Raw genomic sequence first — 19,323 nt, forward strand, 5'->3', positions numbered from 1 at the left:
CATTGTACAGCTGTGGTCAGTTATTATAATTCTAAATTTGGATGGGACAGTCAACACTGCTTTAAGAAATTTTAAAAAGAACTAGGTTAAAGAAACGTTTGTGGAGTAAACACCACGCTGCAACTCAAACAGTTTGAAAATCTAAATCTAATTGAGCCTTTATTGAAACTTAAAAGTTCAGAGAATATCAGGTGAAACTTACCATCTTTGTCAGGTCGACTTGACTTGTTGTAGGCTATTATTTACTATTTACTTTCTAGTCTGACCGTGTTCAAAGTTCGTTCCGCTTAAGCTGTGACAAATAAGATTGTCTAAATGAAATCAATTATCTAAAACTGAAGTGAGTAAGTAAATGAAGTACTAGATTTAGTGATAACATCGTAGACTGTATGTGTGCTGCGTGCGAAAAGTTAATTTGTAAAACACCGAAATTTTCCTCGCAAACTGTTTTGAATTGTTGAATCGTTGATAAGAACGCATTCAATTATCGTAATTAATATTTGTTATTTATTTAGAAATTTCAGACCCGGGTGAAAATAAAACTTTCAAAAGTTCAAAAAACGTATTATAATGGCTGAAAAGACAATACATTTGAGACTTTGTTTTTTACTAGTAGAAATTCCTGCAGTTAAGACGAATCTACACATGGCTAAATTGTTGTCAACATTTCCGGGCAAAATTATTATTATTTTGATGATAATTTTGGATTCGTATTCTTTTTGGAAAAAGTACGACCATCGTTTGGTGTTAAAATGTGTAAGGTTTCAGTTAAAATTTAAATGTTTGTGGTGATGTAACCTCAGTCTGAAAAACTCAATATTTCACGAAAATTGACACATATTTTGAGTTTTCTCGGAGGTAGGTTACATCACCATAAACATTTAAATTTTTAGTGAAAGCTAACACCAAACGATGGTCGTATTTTTTCCAAAAAGGATGCGCGTCCAAAATTATCATCAAAACAATAATAATTTTGCCCGGAAATGTAGGCAACAATTTAGCCATGTGTACGTCTTAATGTCAATCGGGTTTGTGTCGACGTGACGTAAACGTCACTTTGAAAGTTAAGAGGAATGAACCCTTTTCAAATTTCTAGCCTACATTTAGGCGTAAATATATTCGTGTCTTGATGATTTTTCTGAACCAAAATCTTTTTTTTGAAAAAGTAAAACCATTAAAGCACACAAAAATGTGTTAATTTTAAAGGAAAAATTGGTTTGTGAGTCATAACTTAATCCACTCGAACTTAATCCACAAACCAATTTTTCCTTTAAAGTAACACATTTTTGAAATCATCAAAAAACGAATATTTTTCCGCCCAAAATGTCGGATACAAATTTGCACAGGGTCAAACACATATTAAGACATACATGAGTGGACCAGTCGGTGAGACCCAGCTGATGTAGACATAGATCTAAGTTACATATTTGAAGCCGAGACACCTCGCGAGACACTCTTTAACAAGAATCATCACAACGTTAAATTGCAGCCTAAATTGGTGCGAAAACATAATATATTTTCTATGATCATTTCGTATCCGCGTCCTTTCTGGAAAAAGTAGGACCCACGTTTTATGTTAAAATTGTGTTGGTGATGTAACCTACTACGAGAAAACGCAATAGTTCACTAAAATTGGCACAAATTCCCATTTTTTGTTCATCACCACAATAAATGTTTCTTAAACAACGATTCTTAAAACAAAACGATGGTCTCACTTTTTCCAGAAAAGAAGGTGATACGAAATTATATGATTTTTCGGACAAGTTTAGACTACAATTTGCCATGGAGCAATTCACTTAAAGGATGAGTGGTGCTCTAAATAAGTAGAGGACTAAAACTTGACAGTGTATCATACAAAATGGTACTATATTTGAAGTGTGTTGCATGAAGCCACGATGACTGATTTTTGAGCAAATGTAAAAGTAGGTAGAAGACACCACGGTCTACGTTTGCACAAGAAATGAACTATCATGGATTCGTGGTAAAAAATAGATTTGAAGAATATCTTGGTCGACAATGTGTCACTAAGTTCTATGGGTCTTTAGTTGACATTATCTGTATTTTCAGGATCAGAGTTTTTCTTCGACTAGTATGTTAGAGCATGTGATCCTGCAAACTTTGAGTCTGAGTTTTAAATGTCTGTCAGGCGATCAAAGAAATAAATCGTCACCGCATTTGTACGAATAAAATTTTATTATTTTTGAAATAAATAATTTACATTGAGAATAAATATTTTCGATTTTCATTTATTTTTTAAATATTTTTTTTCTTTCGTTAATTGTATATTTTCACGTTGGCTTTAAATAATTAGTGTTTTTCATATCACAGATTCCCATACCAACTTCACTTCGAAAAAATAAACTCATCATCCACACCGTCGTCTACAGATCCATTAAATCAAGTTTTTCGTACACAAGCTCCCGAATGATTGTACTTCAATCCTAAATGAAAAAAAATAATGGAAAAACAAATGTAGAACGCAGAGTCTGCAATTCACATCACCAAACAAAACACCAACCTTTACTGATTCTAAATTGTGCACAAATTAGTGCTTCATATGACACATACGATTTGTCATCAGAACCACATACTGGTGTCGGAGCTTTGATGAATTTCAATTTTTCAGGACAAGGTTCTTCGAGCTGCTTACACCGTCCTCGATGAATCATATACAAATCTAAATTGGACATTTATTTCATTAAAAGTGTTTGTTACACTTTGCATATCAATAACAATAAATGCAAAAAAAATATAAAATCATAAAACAAGAATGGGATTGGCTGACAACATACAACTATTGTATCGCCTTGTGCATTCCAAATGGTGCTGTGATCTGTATGTTCTCCAATCGCTTCCGCATACCACAAACTTCGTTCGCTCATGAATCGGTGCCGAACGTAACGACTGTTGCAGTTCATGTGCCTTTTCACAGCTTCGCTGAAATGGACAACCACAAACACCGCCGATTTTCTCACGTAATCTCGGACGCATAGCACACAGCGCTTTGAACGGATTTGCGTAAGTGACATTATGCGTTGTACAAATGGCATTTTGTTCGAATGTAATTCGCTTCTCGGCACATGCCTTCTTTTTCACATTCAGGCCGAGTGCCTTGCGCACTTCGTATAAAGTACAACCACCCTCATGTAGTACCTGTAGGTCTAAGATTTGTATAAAAAAAATAACAAAAAATTTCCAACACAAAAATTGATGTCAACTAAAATACTTGGCATAAAATCTTTCAAACACCGAACTTGATGGATGTGGCCGTACGTGTATCCGTTGTTTGCACAAACTGGAACAGAACTTCGCCACATTCCTTGTAAATCTTGATAGCTGGGACAGATCAGTGGTTCACATTCTCGATGATACATAGGTCGGACCTCTGAAATGTAATAGATTAAATAGATTTAAAAAAAAGTTCAATCTTTTCTAACGTACAGTAGAAGAAATTTTTTTGCTTAAAATAATGTTGTTTAACAGGAAAAAATAAAAGTCGCATCTACATCGAAAATTTATTAAAAAAAATTTCTTGAAGTTCTGGAAAATGTAAGGAAAACACCATTTTCATCAATACTACAAAATTTTCCCGCCAACATTCCAATGTGCCAGAACAAAAACGTTTTGTCTTGGTCCCAAAAACAATTTCCTGTTCAAACATCCGAGTTACCTCTCTGTTTTATTTAGACTTGTCTCAAGCGCACCGTGGGGGACGTTCATAAATGACGTCTCTATTTATTGTTAAGTTAGTTCGTTGCGTTCATAGTTTGTGAGACCTTAGTAACTTACTAAGGTCTTACAAACCATGAAATTGATGCGACGAACTACCACCCATAACATAAGGTTCTCAATTTCACAACTCAATTCAGCAACAGCTACTGGATTAAAATTAAGGCCCGGAATCAGCTCCTAACCTGACCTAAATTAACCTAAAATCTATACCTGGCAGGTTATCAGTGAAACATTTTCCATTTTACTTTCAAATTTCTAATAAACCTTTACCTCAAGTCTAGTCAGATTAGATCAGGTCATGTCACGTCAACTGTAAATCAGGTCAGGTCCGCGTCAACTCAGGTTCAGGTAATTTTAATGAGAAACCTGAGCATGGCCTGAATCTTTCAGATCGACTGTTTCACGTCAGGTCAAAATCAACCTGTTCCGAGTGTGACTTCAAAATTGTAGGAAGAACCCTTAAATGGTAAGCATCATTCATGTATTAGCCCCAAATAGTTTGGATTATATATTTTGACTATGCCAACATCTTATCAAATATAATAAGTGTTGAAGTCATCATCGGATTACGCCGTCACAGTTTGTTTCGTATACAATACCATATTGCACAAGAGAAGCATGAAATTTACTTTTATATGCGGTATATTTATGGATCTAAATGAAAACAGTAAATATCATATTTTTTAAAGGAATTTAATCTTTTAGCATGTACCTAGGTGATATGAACGTTACAGTCAATATTTGCAGAACATAAATACAGTGAATCCCAATAAAAGACCATTTAAAGAAATTATAATTGTTTGGCGCCAGTACTAAATCTATATTTGTTCGTACATTTCAATCTTTTGATTGTAAATACATACACGAAGTATAATTACATTGGCTAATTGCTGTGATGTGGTAATGGTCTCTGTCAATACGCAATTATCACATTACCGGAGGGAAACTCAATTTTATCGAAATAAAATCAAACACAATAGGGTGGTCAAAAAAAAAACTTCTACTTAAAAGAATGAAATGAACGCATGAACGGTTCGCAATAAATGCGGGTTTTGTGAGTGTAAGGCCGTAAGGTCAGTAGTAGTGAAGCGGAGACATAATTAAGAGTTTTGGAAAATGATTGTCTTCATATAGTCTCAACAAAGCACACTAGTTATTTACATAACTAGAGATGAAAAGTACATCTTTCCAGGTGCAGTATGTCGATCCGAGGCAAAACTGATATGATTATTTAGACAAAAGCTTGACTGTTCATTGGTGTGAGGGAAAATATACCAACACACTCTCGCCTATTACAGTAAAAGATGCTTCAACATACCCCAATACACACAAGGTGTCTATGTTGGAATCTACTATTGCAGCCCGATGGCTGTAAAATATTTATATGAAAATCAATTCTACCACATAGCATATTACGTCCTTATTAGGAAATTTTGATTGAATTGAGTGTGTGGGCTGAAGCCGAGCTTAAAGCAAGGACTGTGATCACACAAAAAATAAAGTTACTACTTTGGTACACGGAAAATCGTTTTACTTCACGGACACTAGCGTCAACACACATTTTCAGTGGTTGATGCGAGTAAAATGTACTACATAAAGGTTAGGAGATTGTAATTTAAAATTTGTGCGCTAACATCCACCGGCTTCGGCTCGACCTGCAAAAGGCACATTCGTGAAAAATAAAAATATCGAAGCACAATGTACTATCGACGCACTTGTCAATAAAATACGTAGTGACTATTCGCAGGCGACTGCCAATAGCCAAAAATTTTACTTAAGATGCTATTGGCAGGCGCCTGCGAATAGTGTTTTCCCTTTTACGGAGGCTATTGGCAGGAGTGTGCCAATATCATTTTCTCTTTTACACAGGCGCCTGCCAATAGTATTTTTCCTTTTACAAAGACTATTTGCAGGTGAAATGGCCTGCCAATAGCTTATACGAATAAAATAATGATCCTTTATCTGGGGGTGCAGTGATTGAGAAGAATTTACTCCTAACACTCTAGGGAAATTATTCCACACTCCATCAAAATAAGAATGTTAAAACAAAGTAGGTTTCTTTGACATATTGCAATAACTCTGGTTGTGGGTCCCGGTCCATTCAGGATGCTGGGCAGTAATCAAGAGATATTGATAATTTGTTATATTTGAAACCAGATAGAAATTCCAACTGCTCTAATACATAACGTATACAGCAACATATATAGCTTAGATATTTTGGCAGTGCCCCGTAGAATGAGGGCTTACAATTAAATATTAATTCAATGTTATCATCGAAACTATCAATCGTTGCAACGCATTTGTACGATTTTCAACTCAATAAAATTTATTTCAATTCCAAAATTAGTGATGCACTCCGCTTCCCCATAGATTCTCACCGAATTCCATACTCATCTAAAGCATAAAACCAATTTAAAATCCAATTTATAATTAATAAATTAGAAGCCGATATAATAAACGCTAATGGCGCTCTGTCCTGCTTTATATAATTAACGATGTAATATTTTCAAATTAACGCAGCACCATTCTGAACTTGCCAACAATTTCATTACCTAATCTTAAATTAATACAGAAAATTAAATGAAAAATAACTTGACGGTATTCAATCACGTCAAGCCCGTAAAATTGTTGCATTGATAATTTAAACAGATATATAATAACATTGTTCCAACTCGGTTATGTGTAAAAGAATTTTTCCTCAAAACACACATCACATCTTAATGGGCTGGAAAAATCACTTTATCAAGCTTACATTACATTGAAATGACTTCATAATCTGTTCAGTTAATCCGAGCTGGATTTTTGCACAGCAAAAAAAAATGAAGAGAGAGAGAGAGAGGAGAAGAAGTAAAAAAAAGATAATTATTAAAAGTATGCGAATATCGTTATAGATCATGCAATATTATTATTACGACACACCGATTAGACCTAATCATATTACCATAATTACAGGCATTTAACATAGAAAATGTAAACAAACGAAAAATGTCGCTCGAGGCGGACTTTTCTAATTGTCAAGAAAATTATCGTTTTTTTTTAATCGCAAAGTTATATTTCAATTTAAAATAAAATATTGTTGTGATCAGCTTCGATCAGCTGAGCTATGTAAACATAACGTTTTTTTTTATTAGTTCTTCACTCGTATTCCATGGTTCGAGATCTTCGTCTCTACATCTTTGTTATGATCGCGTTCTCATATTTTATTTCCATTTCGAATTCATGTTTGAGCTCGTTTTTATTTAGAGGCGTTGGTAATGCATAACACCGTGTAGACCGTATATAGAACTAATACAAATTGAGATTAAGTTGTCTCAGAACAAATTGCCGATACAGGGGTTCCTTAGCACACCATTTTTATGTTCATTCAGCAGTTCATTGCTAGCGTAAGCGATAAGCATTTCATCAACGCACTTCAAGCATGAGTGGTACTCTAAAATAGGGTCCTGAACTGGACAGTGTGCCATACAAATTTTGACAATGTAAAAAATGTGAAAAATTCAATAAATCTCCGATCGGTTGCATTGCGTTGATTTCATTGATTCATGCATATGATCCTGTTAAGGCAAGCGTAACGCGATAAGCTCTTTAAATCGGTTACTTCATTTGTTTTGTTTTGAAAATCTGCTACTTTATTATTTTTAACATAAATTAACAAAGCCAGAGCTTATTACTAATTTTTGTCATTATTGTCGACACCTGATGACTAGCCCACTGGCCGTTCCTGAAAGGTACTCATTGAATTTTATAAATTGGTGAAAGTAAATAGCTCCACATTTTCCCAAATTTTCTTGAACAACATTACGCCCCTTCGCTAAATGAATTTGTCTGAGAATGGATGCTAAAACCGTAACAACCGAACGTGAAAATCATAATGTCCAAATTTGACCTTTACACATGAAATGCCCCCCCAATAAAAATGCATGCCATGTAATATGCAATGTAATAAAAAAAAACCGTACCCCCAGGGTATCATTACTCTTAAATTGCGAATCATGTTTACCATGTGATTTGTTTCTGTACAAAATTGTAAATTATGGGTTGAAGATAAGTTGCTGATTACACTGTTATAAATCTGTTGTTTCTGATTGTTTCAGTTTATTAAATTAGCTCAGTTGAGTTTCAATCAGTCGTTTTCGTACGATTTGCCAATAGGAACGAGATGCTATTTTTTTTTTATTATTTCGATTAACATTATACGGTTTTGATGTTTATGGATGGTCAACCGTTGCGACTAAAAGGTTTACATTTGGGAAAAAAAATATTCTTAGAATCTTTCAATTTTCGTGGTTACTTTTTCTTTTTTCAATTTTTTTTTCTAGTTCGCTTTTTGATCTGATTCAATTTACCCAATTTATACGAGAATATCGTAATAACCTTCAAATTCCTTACGAAATATCCGAATGTTCTCAACGTTAGCTATTCCAAACAGATTATATTATTTTACATACAAAATGTAAACATTTTTTTTTGGTATAAAACGTAAACAAAATCGCATTCTTCAACGAAAAATTATTTTTTTTTGTTATTTTCCTCAAAGCGTTTCTTTTGTATATTCACTCATTTGCAGTCGTCATCATTTTATAGATTTTTTGTTATTTAGTACGGAAGTTCCAGAAATGTTTAGATTTTTAATGTTCTGCATATGTAACAACTGTAAATAATTAAGAATAGCAGGATGTTGAGTTGGATAATAATTAAGGATCGGTCCGTTCGTATATATGAAAAATAGAACACAACGCCAATGTCGCATCATTTTCGAATGGAAAATTGAATAGCAAAAGTGTTCTTTTTTTATGTCGTAATGACTTTAGTCACGACAATCACTCTTGAGATGATGATTATAAGATGTCTCAGAGATTCTACTTCACACAAATATTAAATTGAAAATAATTATGATACATCGAAGGACAAAATTCAAAACGGAGATTGTTCGATTTGTTTAAGCGTCTTTTTTGTCCTCGACTGTTGATTGAACAGATTACCATGAGAGACAATAAATCTCACAGGCCTCAATTAATTTTTGAATTATTGTTCTATTGCCATTGTTATAACTGCAAGTATTGTTCTATACACGTCACACACGGATACGCCTCTAAATTCAATTATAAATGGAATTTCAGTTTTATTGGTTTTGTATTCATCGAATCACTCAAATGCACCTTTATGTATTGTGATCACATCGATCGGACATTGTATCGGTAGAATAGATTGTACTTCCGAACTCGCAATACATTAGATTCATAAGATATCCCTTGTGGGGCAAAAGCCGCTACTACTTTCGTTACTTGGCTTGATGGTGGCCGTATTTGATTATGATTTGACATTGTACTGTACACTTCGGATAAATTTGAAGTAAGCCACTGATCTTACGCATCTTATGACTAAAATTCTTGTAACAACCTAATTTGTACCCAGAAATAAGCGATGATCTTTGGTTAAAATGTTGATACACAACAAAATTTACACTAAAACAAATGAAGTAATAGAACGGTGAACGATACTGCAGAAGAAGTAACAGATTCAATGATTATATAGCGTACAACTGCAGTTTTAAAAGAGTAAAAAAATTGTGAATTAAGCTAAGACTAAAACGCCTAAAATGTTAAACGTAACAGTTATCGAAGCAGAACGTATAGGAGGGATTCTTTTGAAAAACAGCCTACCGAAATCGGACGCATTTTCTATTGGAATTTTGTATATGTGCCTAGAAAGGACTTAGACCCTAGAAGCCAAAACCACTTTCAAAAAAATTCTTCGAAGTTTGTGTGGCTGGTCAAAGGTGAGCAAAAACCGAAAAGTTGCAATTTTCTTACAAAAATTGCTCCAGTTACACGAGCCGTACAGGGTCGTGTGGGGTGTCATTAGAAAGGTAATCACATGTACTATTGAGCCGAATAGGGTCTTATTGGGTTTAAAATTCATCCACACTGAAATATGTGCAGATAAAGTTTTTAACCGAAGACGTACTCTGTTCTTACTGAAATTTCTTGAGGTACACAAAATGTACATGGTCGTGTGGGGTATCATTTGAAAGGTAATTTTATGAGCTTTTGAGCCAATTAGAGTTTTATGTGGTTTGGATACATATGCGATGAAAAAGAAGTTGAAATGTTTAAGTGTCCATATTTCATCATAGATGCATCCAAACCACATTAGTCTCTATTTGGCTCAAAAGCACATAAAATTACCTTTCAAATGATACCCCACACCACCATTACATTTTGTGTACCTCGAGAAATTTCAGTAAGAACAGTGTACGTCTTCGGTTAAAAACTTTATCTGCACATATTTCAGTGTGGATGAATTCTAAACCCAATAAGACCCTATTCGGCTCAATAGTACATGTGATTACCTTTCTAATGACACCCCACACGACCCTGTACGGCTCGTGTAACTGGAGCAATTTTTGTAAGAAAATTGCAATTTTTCGGTTTTTGCTCACCTTTGACCAGCCACACAAACTTCGAAGAATTTTTTTGAAAGTGGTTTTGGCTTCTAGGGTCGAAGTCCTTTCTAGGCACATATAAAAAATTCCAATAGAAAATGCGTCCGATTTCGGTAGGCTGTTTTTCAAAAGAATCCCTCATAGGCAACATTTCTGAAATTCAACATCTTAGAAACAGTTGTTATTGACAGCACGGACAGAAGATAGCAATATACTCCCGTTAACGTGTTATTATGTGGCAAAAAGTATGCTAAAACAAATGAAGTAATAGAACATTGAACATTAAACAGAAGGAGTAACAGATTCAATGATCGTATCGTTAACATCTAATATTTCCAAAGGGATTAAGCCTACACTAAAACACCTAAAATGTTTGATAGCAGTTATTGAATCGGAACCTCTCTGCCAAATTTCTTACGCACTCCACTAACTTATCCGCATATTCTTCAGAAACGGTTCACATTTGAAATGTACAAGTCATTTTAGACTAAAAAAATAAAAATAAAATTTTCTATTGCTTGACTGACTTACAGATTCGTAATTCATTTGAAATGGTGCATTCGTGCAGCATTAAAATAAGGTCAGACATTATTGGTTAGAGGGCACATACAATTAGCACAGCGATAAACAATATAAATTGATGCAAATCTTTTCCCGATTACCGTTACCACTGTGCTGGATGCTGACCTCACAGTGCTTGAAGGGAGCTAGGAACAATTTTCATTCCAACATTATGCATCGGCTCTACGTGCTTTTATGTGTGTGACGAAAAGGAATAAAATCGAATTAAACGATAGAAATTGACACGAGATTTTATCGCAACGTGCAATAAAACGAATATATCATTGCCATCCACGAACAGACCTGACTGCATGAAAAATTATCTTAAAGAGACTCATACGGTAATTGTGTAAATTTAACAAGTACACACAATATTCATCATTAATTATCTCAAAAATATTTGTTTATGTTTGCTCAAGTAAATTTTTCACAACATTTTCGCCGTGCGCTCCAAGACTGCGTGTGCAAATTGAACATTGTTATGGGTATACTCATACCTGGTACACATACATTTCCAGTGCATAATATAACTGAAAAAAACACGACTTTATAACATTTGTAATGCACTGCAATTATAGTTTTGTTTCTTTATAGTTTGCTATTAATTAAATGCAAATTAAGATACGAACACCGTGATTGTTTTACACGGTTTGTGTATTTTGGCTTTAAACGTTTTATTGATCAATTTAATAAATAATATTTTCTCTCATTCACGTCCATCAAACCGGGTGTTGCACGGTACGTTTCCATCTGTTTGTATGGTTCTGAAGAGATTATACTTTTCGTGTGCGATTTCGGTATGAAAATGTTTTTTTTCGACAGCCCCAAAGTGAAATTCCTTCTAATCGAGATTATTAAGTGAGGCGGTTTCATTGCAACCCATGTGTCGTATAAAATATATGAAAATATAGAACTTCATTACGACTTTCGAGATGTATCCAAGCGAAACATGCCAACCCGTTTCGTGGAGTTTTTAATTATTCAATTGCTAAAATATTGCAAAATATCGAGGACTCAAATCCCTCAATGATCATTGGTATCAAGGCTCAAGATCACCGTTTCATTAGATATGGGGGAACTCGCTTCTTCTGATGATTTCACAGGAGGATAATCCTTTGTAAGAAAAGTGTAGTGTGGCACCCGAGTATCTGTATCTGTGTGACTTCTCTGACAGTTAGGGATGGGAGACGTTCAAAATTATCGATAATATCAATCGAAAGAAATTATCGATATTCGATTGATCATATCGTTAACGATAATTTAATAATTATCGATACAGTGAACGACATCTCAAATGTCTCACTATCAAATTTTTCTGAGAATTTTATTGTGTCATTGCAAATTCACAATGACATTCTCTGAAAAAAATGACAGTGAGACATTTGAGATGTCGTTCACTGTAATTATCAAAATATCGAAATTCGATAAATATCAAAATATTGATATTTTGATATTCATCTGAAAATTCATGACAATATACCGATATGTCGATAAATATCGGATTTTCGGACCGAAATATCTATATATCGAATTGTCGATATCTTGATAATTATCAAAATATCAATAATTATCGATTGTCGATATTTTTTTGATAATTTTCGATAAAAAAGTCGACGATTATCGATTATCGACAATCGATAATTATCGATAATCATTATCGCCCATGCCTACTGACAGTGTACAGCCTTGATTGGGATGCGCTCAAGTCCCATATTTTAGGAGATATAAATTCCTGAAAATTCCCTTATTTTTCCGTCACGTTTTATCTGTTTCTCTAAAATAACAATAGATTGAAGTGCCTCCGTTTCTAGTTGTTTTTAATGTTTTTTTGTTCGCATCGACAACAATACATCGCGTGGAAACACCATTTCGGTACAAGATTTTTGTGTAGTCTTGAATTGCAAACATTGTATCTACCACGGTAGGTATGCCGATATTTTATCGCACTAGACGTCGATTTTCTACCTTGGTAGACAACTAAATATGATAACTACACGAATCTTCTATAAGGCATTAGTGTGTTCCTTTGAAGTTACTACTCGTACCACGAAAACGCTAATGTGGTTAATTCTATCAAAAATAGCTATGATCAATCCATAAAATTAATTTATAATTCAAAAAAACCGATTCAGATATCCATTTTATTGGTTATTTAAACAAGGAACTTGAAAAAAAACACCTGAGATTAAAGTGAATATTATCATTTAAGAATTTCAAGCAAATATATAGTAACGCATAATATCATTAGTTAATTACACTTTATAATTAGGTCGGATTGATTAATATTTAATGTTATCGGTATTCGTATTAATGTGATGGCCTGCAATGCTGAAATATTTAATTAATTTTATCATACAAAGTAATTGAAATGATGAATGATTGCGTTTCGTGTAACATTTAGCCCATTAATTTCCTCTCAAAAAAATACCAACAACAACAAAGTTCATACTTACGTCGTTGTCGTGGTCGTTGTCGATTGTAGCAATTTAATAAATCTTTATTTCCGTACGTTTTGTGATCTGTGCCGCATATTGGATTATAATATGGATTAAGAACACATTTAACAGCTGTTGTGTAACCGATGGATGCGTCTATATAAAAAGAAAAAAACAAATTTATCGATTTTGTTCATTCGAAAAATCTAAAAATTTAATTTGTTGCTAAATTTAATAATATGATTGGATGTTAAGTGTTGATGTCTTAAATCATTATTTATGTCAGAAAATATCCAATCTGTCTGTCAATGAGATTTTTATATCGCATCTGAAGTGTAAGTTACTTCATATGTCTTCAAAATGTCTTTGGTAATTACAACAAATCGTAGACTTTGGTCTGGACACCGCCACTTTCTTACTCATGAAATGTGAAATGGTGATTCAGTCCAGGTATTTTGAACACATACAATAAACATACAATTAAGAGTGTAAAATGGTGTTCTTTCTTATTAAATTTGTCGATATGAGAGTTGTAGCTGAGACGATGACACACAGGAAATAATTTCTCAGTCCTTGTGTAGACATTAATATTTTGACTAGTGAGAAGTTTGCGTAAGTTTCTAACTTTCCCACAGACAATAAAAAAAGTCCTATCCTTAAGTTCTTGCCTCTACAGCATTTCAATTGAGCTTTGAATTGAATTGTAAAATAACACTAGGAAATAGGAATAAATTAGGTGCCATTTGGACCACTCGTTCAGGAGATATGAAGTGAGGTGTAGGAAGTTAGTAAGGACTTCATAGGAAATTTCCTAAAATCGACTATTCTCATTTCTTTCAAAACATGAAAATTTTTACCGATTTTATCATGGGCAAGCTCGTTGGAAAGGTCTATAACTCATCGAGACCTTTAAATAAAATTTTACAATTTTTTTGCGCTGCAGCTCACCATAAAGGGCTATAAAAATGATAAATATGAGCGAAAGTTTCAAGGAACAAATAGTATAATAGTCTAGTAGTCCAATTTCAGCAAAAAGGGGTTCTTTGTTAGGGTCCCGACGACCTCTAGGAAATAGGACAAAATTTGAGGGAATTTGAGATCAATGCAAAAAAATGCTAAAAATTGCAAATAATCTAAAGTTTCATATGAAAAAGGATAAAGCTTGAAGCGCTACGAAACTATATGATAATTCATTCTAGCGTGATGCATTTAGTGCAAACAGGGACGTGCTTAGCTTGTTTCTTTTTGATGAAAGAGTAGCACCATATACAGCCTGCACATTTAGAATTACCATCATATGACCACCACAATCAGATCTACATTTTTCTCCATTTGACCAAAAATAAGCCATCACGGCTTCATGGTGAAAAATCAAAATAAATTTCTAAAAATCAACAGTCACCTTAGCACTCCCTTAGCACTTTCCGGTGTGTCCGGTTGACGAGTCGCAATAACCGGCAACGTGTTAAGAATGTCAGTAAGTTTTATGATTCTTTCATTTCTCTTATAATTCGCTAATTTCTCCATACCAGACTGGAGAGCCGCCAAATTTCAGCCGCCAAAAAACGGCGGCTAGGCCCAAAACGACCCGCCGCCGCCGCCAGAGGTTTAGGTCGGCTAACTCGGCGGCTCGTGCATATTTTATCCATAAAAGACAAAAAGATGACACAAACCAACAAAATTAAATTAATTTTTTGGGACAATACCGTTACTTGAGAATACACCCGTACTTTTAATGTCCCTTGCGATGCCTATCTTTAAGATATTTTTACTTTGATTTTCGTATTTTTTTTATTTTTTCTTCAAAACGACATTTCAAGCAAATTGAGAAATTTAAGAAAATTTTCAAGAATTTGTAGAAAATCTTGTCTATGGACATGGTCATTTGTTTGTGAAAATCCCAAATTTTATGAAAATCGTAACAGATGTGAAATTTCATGAAAAGCGCAAAAATTCGTTAAAACCGCGAAAACTTGTGAACAGAGCGAAAATTCGTAAAAAGCTAGAAAATTCGTAAAAAATCGCAAAAATTCGTGAAAATTACAAAAATTTGACATCCAGCCGCCGCCAGCCGACCTTTTTGGTCGGCGGCTAGGCCCAGTCGCCGCCTGAACTTTTTTAACGGCTAAGCCGTACTTAGCCGCCGCCGCCACCGCTTTTTCGGACGGCTAGACGCCGCCGGCGTTTATTTTTCGGCTCTACACTCTGCTCCATACACTCGCTTTGGAGAAATGAGAGAAAATGGAGAAATAATAAATTTAGTTATTCTAAATGTGCAATGTGCATGGCTGTACAAATTAAATACTTTCACATTCAGCTCAACTGGAATTTCACCAGTACACTTCAAGTTAAACGAAATGTAATAAAGGGTTTTTATGGTCCATTCCCGCAGCTTCGGAATGACAATAGTTCGATTTAGAAATGGTTGTGGTTCCCACGGTTCATTTAACAAGGGTGGAACCAGATTTGCCCTTTTCGGTTTCTAAAACGCAAAGGTCTGTAATTGCTAAACGTCTAATTGATGGAATGGGATGGGTGTATCAATGTTTTACAATTTTATTGTGTACGCGCAATGTACCAAATGCACTTCTTCAGGTATTTAATCTGACATTAATTCTGTCACCGCTGCTATTGTTTTCCGATGTGCGTGATGGCATGCATATTATGATTTATAATGAAATAGTCGTTGCGTTTACTATTTATGTACTTTCGCTTGCACAATAAAGCATATTTTTGCTACTATGTTTTAAATAGATCATTAATACTTAGGGAACCGATACAAATGTTATAGAGTCTTTGCATTAATCAAATGAGGGACAATAATCCGAAGTGAAGCAAAAAAAAAAAGTTTCGTAAAATGCAATTCCATCAACTAAATTTTATTATGAAATTCATTTGAATTAATTAAATATTCTTATCATCATTTCGAAAAATGCGTTGCAATGTGACATGGAATTTATAGTTTTCACCTTGGCATTTGAATAAATAAAAAATCTTCTTTATCAAAATGTAATCAGAACGATGAAGAAATGTATCCCACTTCAGATGTTGAACAAAACGTGAAAGTGTTAATGTGTTCCCTGATAGATTAACAAACTCTGTTAGAAGTAGAAGATGCTGTCTAAAATCCATTCATTAATTGGAACAACTCGGTCGAGTACGTAATAATTGACTACACATTAACAATAAATCATTTCAGTTTAAAAACAAAAATTTATTGCTACTTAACAAACAACATTATACAACAACAACAACACAAAACGAAGATAGCACACAAACAATACAGCATCGTCACACTCTTAACCATGTGCGAAAGTTCACTGTTTACATACAACGACGAACACCCACCGAACCGGGCCGTGTTTGTTAAATAAGAAGCGCGTAAAAATGTTAATTTATAAAAAAAGAAGATCAAAATATTTTTGCTTTCTTGATAAATTTTCATTCATTAAAATGCAAAGTTTTATAGCCGGTTCACGTCATCAAAATAAGTTCTCTTCCGTTTAAAAAAAAAATCAATTCAAGTTCATACACCAATCTCTACAATAAGCATATTTTTGATCAATCAGCAACCAGATTTGCTACCCACAACATTATAACATTGTATGGATATGCTCCATGTGTACGTATTTTTGTGATGCGTGCGTGTGTCGAATGCGAACATTTTTTTTTTGTTTTCTTATTGTTGTTTTACGGTGCTTCCCAATCATAATCATTATCACAAAGCGTTTATAAATGAACGATATAATAAGACTGAGCGATGGTATCGCTTCATTTGCAAATTCATTTTGGCGATATTTTATGCACAAATATTATTATAAAAATATGGCATGGCATTCCTTCGCGTTGATTAATTAGATTTATTTATGAAATTAATGCGATCGGTTTGATGTAAATATACCCTTTGCGTAGAAATGGCATATGCCGATACAACAAGACCGATGTTTAAATATCGAAAATTTCTGTTACATAAACTTATTCATCGTTATTACTCACGTCGCGATATTTTGAATATCTATTAGGTCAGTTCGATTGATTGATTTTGTTAATTAAAATTGCTTAAACTATGGACAGTTGCCAAATTAGAAATAAAAGTTTTAAAAAAATCTTGTTCTACATACTGTGTAATAATAACATGTACTGAACATACGTCGATTGCTGTTGTTGTTATTTTTCAATTCTTTGACCTATCTCTCAAGAAACATTATTATTGTAATTATGTACAATCAATCTTTAATTAACAAATTGCTACCATGTGCGCGCAGAGAAAAAAAAACCAACATATAATAGGAACTGAGGACTGAACTTTCCTATCTTCTCTTCTCTTTTTACGGCATGTACGTTTTATGCACATACATCGGCTATATTCATGCCAACCATAAAAGATTAGATTCCTTCAAGCGATCATGGATCTAAAATAAAATCAAATTCCATAAAGTTCGCTTAATAACAATGGAAATCTTTGATGGTTAGCATCGTTGGGGAAAACTCTGATGCTTATATAACGAGCATAAAATTTGTATTTTTTTTCTGTTGTGAGTTCGTGATCAACGTCGAGTTTGCTGGAATTCAGTTTACGCTAGATTCGTAAATGTGTTAAAAATGTGAATATTTTTTTAGGGAGCCGGTAGTAGCTCCGGCAACTCACATTCCATAAAAATTGTACGTTGAAAAGGTGAGACGTCCTTTTATGAATCTGTACAGTTTTCCAATTAATCAGAGGGATTTTTGTGTAAAATTTTCTCAATTGTTAAAATATCTGTAAACGAACATATTAATACTCTTTTTAGATATATTGGACGGCACATTAGTCTATTTTTTTAAGTTAAGAGGGCGTCAACATTTTTGCTTTTACCATTTCTCAAGAATCCGTCGTTCGTTATTCAATTGAAGCTGACGGTAGAGGTTCATTTTTACAGCAAAACGTTGTCCCTATTTTCGGAGTGAATCTAAGAGGGAAGGAGGTCATACACGCATTCAGAAAAATGGTGCATGTTGTTACCATTCAGCATACACGAGAGAATTATTACTTTGAGTTAAATTCGTGATCGTTTATGAGATTTATGTGTTTGAAAGCTAAATACATAACTCAATGCTGCAAGAAGAGAAGAGAAGAAAGATTGAACAAATCGACTTATAGCTGTTATCAACATTGATGACAAAAATAAACAATGGAGTCTAGTGTTCCGCCACATAGTAAAACATATGTGTCAAAACTAATGAAACAAAAGATTGGATGTAAATAAACTAGGTGAAGTAATAGATTTGGCAATATCGTAATAAACTTGCCGTCAAAATTTTTTAGGTTTTTTTTCACTTTTGAACCCAGAAGAAACATCTTATAAAGTTGTTTTTAAGTATTTTCCACAAAATTAGTTTACTCTGGTCGGTTGATTTTTGAAAAAACCCCGACCTGCTCATATCTGATATGACAAGGGAATGCACCTCGGAATTCATGTAAAATGACCCGAAAATATTCTTCTTGTGATGGATCATTTTCGCAGTGGGCAAATATTAGCTTTCGCATGGGGCAGGCCATAAAATATTGAACTAAGCTTCGAAACTTTTTTTTAATAAAACGTTCAAAATTCGAATAGTTTAAATCAATATAGTCGACGGTTGGAACTATGGTTAAAAAAATTAATTTCCTAGAGTTCTTTCGACATAATGTCAAGGATTTTGTCAGATAGATTTTGAGAGTTTTTAAAATGTGAAGTTTGTTGATTCGAGGCGAAGTCGATTATGTAATGGATTTTATCACACACGCGCGGTGTTCGGATGTCAAAATTACTTAGACTAGTAGTTTAATTCAAACGTTACACTTAAAGTCTACGTGTTGTCTCGTTTTCGCTTATGTAATAAAATAGAGTACACACTTGTCACTATCAGTCTCGGCAAGCCTCGACTTCTTCGTGACAAGTGTGTAATATATATTATCTGTCTAGAACGATAATCTTGACTTATCCCTCTAGCGGGTTTTTGTTTATCTCGATATTCTGTTCTCGACAGATAAAATATGATATGCACCTATTGCCAGACTGTTATTTTGACGTGTAGGCATTATGGCCCACGCCTTCGGCTAGGGCAATAATGTCCTAAACGTCAAAATATCAATCTTGGCAACAGGTGCATAATATATATTACATCGCT

At 34.0% G+C, this 19,323-nt stretch overlaps 1 protein-coding gene across 1 annotated transcript; it reads right to left on the reverse strand.

The window, feature by feature from the left end:
- Positions 1-2,174: 2,174 nt before the first annotated feature.
- LOC119080329 (serine protease inhibitor dipetalogastin-like) lies at positions 2,175-16,495 on the reverse strand. The gene is made up of 6 exons (XM_037188620.1): positions 16,471-16,495; positions 13,192-13,329; positions 3,227-3,385; positions 2,793-3,161; positions 2,519-2,677; positions 2,175-2,441 (listed from the first exon to the last, which is right to left on the reverse strand). Exons 1-6 carry the CDS (start codon positions 16,478-16,480, stop codon positions 2,398-2,400), a joined length of 879 nt encoding a protein of 292 aa, XP_037044515.1. The 5' UTR covers positions 16,481-16,495; the 3' UTR covers positions 2,175-2,397.
- Between the last annotated feature and the right edge of the window lie 2,828 nt (positions 16,496-19,323).

This window comes from Bradysia coprophila, chromosome X (genome assembly GCF_014529535.1).
Source record: "Bradysia coprophila strain Holo2 chromosome X, BU_Bcop_v1, whole genome shotgun sequence".
Taxonomy (NCBI): domain Eukaryota; kingdom Metazoa; phylum Arthropoda; class Insecta; order Diptera; family Sciaridae; genus Bradysia; species Bradysia coprophila.

Coding starts and splice junctions, on each gene's coding strand:
- LOC119080329 (XM_037188620.1), bottom strand. Junction 3,386..13,191: donor ACAACGACCACGACAACGAC/GTAAGTATGAAC, acceptor ATTACATTTCAG/AGGTCCGACCTATGTATCAT. Junction 2,678..2,792: donor CACAAGGCGATACAATAGTT/GTATGTTGTCAG, acceptor TGTCCAATTTAG/ATTTGTATATGATTCATCGA.